At 38.5% G+C, this 2,519-nt stretch overlaps 1 protein-coding gene across 1 annotated transcript; it reads left to right on the top strand.

The window, feature by feature from the left end:
• Positions 1-250: 250 nt before the first annotated feature.
• Positions 251-2,065, top strand: LOC113312760. Its single transcript, XM_026561496.1, has one exon. It carries the CDS (start codon positions 251-253, stop codon positions 2,063-2,065), a length of 1,815 nt encoding a protein of 604 aa, XP_026417281.1.
• The last annotated feature ends 454 nt before the right edge of the window (positions 2,066-2,519 follow it).

Raw genomic sequence — 2,519 nt, forward strand, 5'->3', positions numbered from 1 at the left:
ATCCACCTAACATCAATAGGTAACTCACAACAAACTCCTGTCCAAATTACCATATATATCAGCCTGTTTATGAAAATTGATCTATGAATTAACGTCGATTACAATACTGGGAAACTGCATTTAATCCTAGGATACAAAATCATCATTTTCGCATATCCTACCATATCCTATTTTTTGGCAATTCTACTCGATCATAGCTTGGAACTGCCAGGGCTTAGGACAAGCAGATACTATTAGATACCTAGAAAGCATGCTAAATAAACATAACCCTGAGATCATCTTCCTCTCTGAGACTAAACAACAATCTAGAAATCTTAAGAAAATCCTAGGAAATATAGGAGTCACTAATTTCTGGTTTGTTGAACCAAAGGGCAAAGCCAAAACTGCTGGAGGTCTAGTTCTTGCTTGGAAAACCATCTTAGATATCACAATTGAGGATTTCTCTGACCATCACATTAATGCCACCATTAAACCTTTGCATGGAGAACCTTGGCTTTTTACTGGCTACTATGGCAGTCCCTTTACTACTAATGGTAAGTTACACTCTTGGAATATGATTGAAAATACATGTGCTACTAACTCTCTACCTTGGTTGATCATGGGTGACTGTAATTTTGTGCTTCATGAACATGAGAAATTCAGCCAACATCCTATTAATCAAGCTGAAGCTGATATATTCTTAAGAAAGATTGAAGAAGCTCATTTCTCTGATTTGAGCTATACTGAATGCCCTTTCACCTGGACTAACAAAAGAACTGGTCCTCATCTCACTGAGCAAAGATTAGACATAGGTCTACCTAATGAAGCTTGGTTAGATATTCAACCCAACACCACTATTTCAAACCTCACTGCCATAGGTTCTGATCACAACCTAATCATCATCAATACCAATCCCAATTGGAAACTAGGTCAAATACCCTTCAAATTCTTTGGCCCCTGGATCAACCATGAAGACTGCAAGAGTATTATAGTTGAATGCTGGAATACAGTTCATAAAGGATCTCTATCCATTAAAATAGCCAGGAAACTTAGAGATATAAAAGTCAGACTGAAGCAGTGGAACAAAGAAGTTTATGGCAATATCAAGCTAGGGGATAGAAACACTGGATACTTCCACATTGCTATTAAGAAAAGATACAGAAGGAACAAGATTGACTCCATACAAAAAGAAGATGGCACCTGGATCCAAGACAATGCTGAAATCACCAAGACCTTCACTAATCACTTTGCTAATATGGCTACTGCTGAAACCATAACCATTAATCCATTCATTATAAAGCTTATCCCCACTACCATTACTTTACAAGAGAACCAGAATCTTCTCAGAACAGCTGAACCTCTGGAAATTAAAAACATTCTCTTTAGCATGGCTGGAGACAAAGCCCCAGGTCCCAATGGGTTCCCCAAAAAAATTTTTCAAGCCAACTGGGATATTGTGGGAGAAGACATCATTCACATGGTTGAAAATTTCTTTACCTATGGACATATCCTCAAAGAAATGAACTCCACTTTCATATCTCTCATTCCCAAAACTGATAAGCCTACCACTCCAGCTCAATTCAGACCCATCTCTCTGTGCAACACCACCTACAAAATCATATCTAAACTCATTGCTCAAAGACTAAAACCCCTGCTACCTAAAATCATATCTCCATTTCAATCTTCCTTCATACATGGAAGAAAAATATCTGACAACATAGCCATAGCCTATGAAATTATCCACCACATGAATACCAGAAGAGGGAAAAAAGGGAGTAATGGCACAGTAGGCATAAAAATAGACATGGCAAAAGCCTTTGACAGAGTCAACTGGGATTTTCTCCTTCAAGTTCTGTCCCAAATGGGATTCAGTTCTCAGTGGTTCAATCTAATACACCAATGCATTTCCACCACAAGCATGGCTGTTCTTGTTAATGGATCTCCAGGCAAGTTTTTCAAACCCTCTAGAGGCCTAAGACAAGGGGATCCCCTATCCCCTTATCTTTTTCTCTTCTGCATGAAAGCCCTCTCCAGATACCTGACTCATGCTGAAACCCAACAACAAATCCATGGAATCAAAATATGAAAGGATGCTCCAGCAATCAACCACCTTCTCTTTGCTGATGACTGCATGATATTCTGCAAAGCTAATTTACAGGAATGCAATAATCTTATACAGATCTTTAAAGAATTTGGTCAATCTTCAGGCCAGCTAATTAATTTCTCAAAATATGGCATCTTCTTCAGCAAGAACACTGCTCCTGATTTAGCTGACAGTATCAGTAATACTATGAAAGTTCAAAGGATTAACACATCAGACAAATATCTGGGATCCCCTCTTTTCACCACTAAGAGCAAGATACAAGCCTTCAAGCCTTGTGTTGACAAACTCAAGTTCTGATTTGCTGGATGGAAGACAAATCTCTCAACTGCTGGGAAAATGACAATGATCCAATCAGTGACTTCCACATCTAGTATCTACCAGATGAACTGTTTCAAAATCCCAAAAACTAGTTGCAATGAGATCAATGCCATTCAAA

The sequence above is a fragment of the Papaver somniferum genome, chromosome 9, assembly GCF_003573695.1.
Source record: "Papaver somniferum cultivar HN1 chromosome 9, ASM357369v1, whole genome shotgun sequence".
In the NCBI taxonomy this organism is placed as follows: domain Eukaryota; kingdom Viridiplantae; phylum Streptophyta; class Magnoliopsida; order Ranunculales; family Papaveraceae; genus Papaver; species Papaver somniferum.

Excerpts from the sequence above, each read along its gene's own strand:
- LOC113312760 (XM_026561496.1), top strand. The coding sequence starts at position 251 with ATGCTAAATAAACATAACCCTGAGATCATCTTCCTCTCTGAGACTAAA.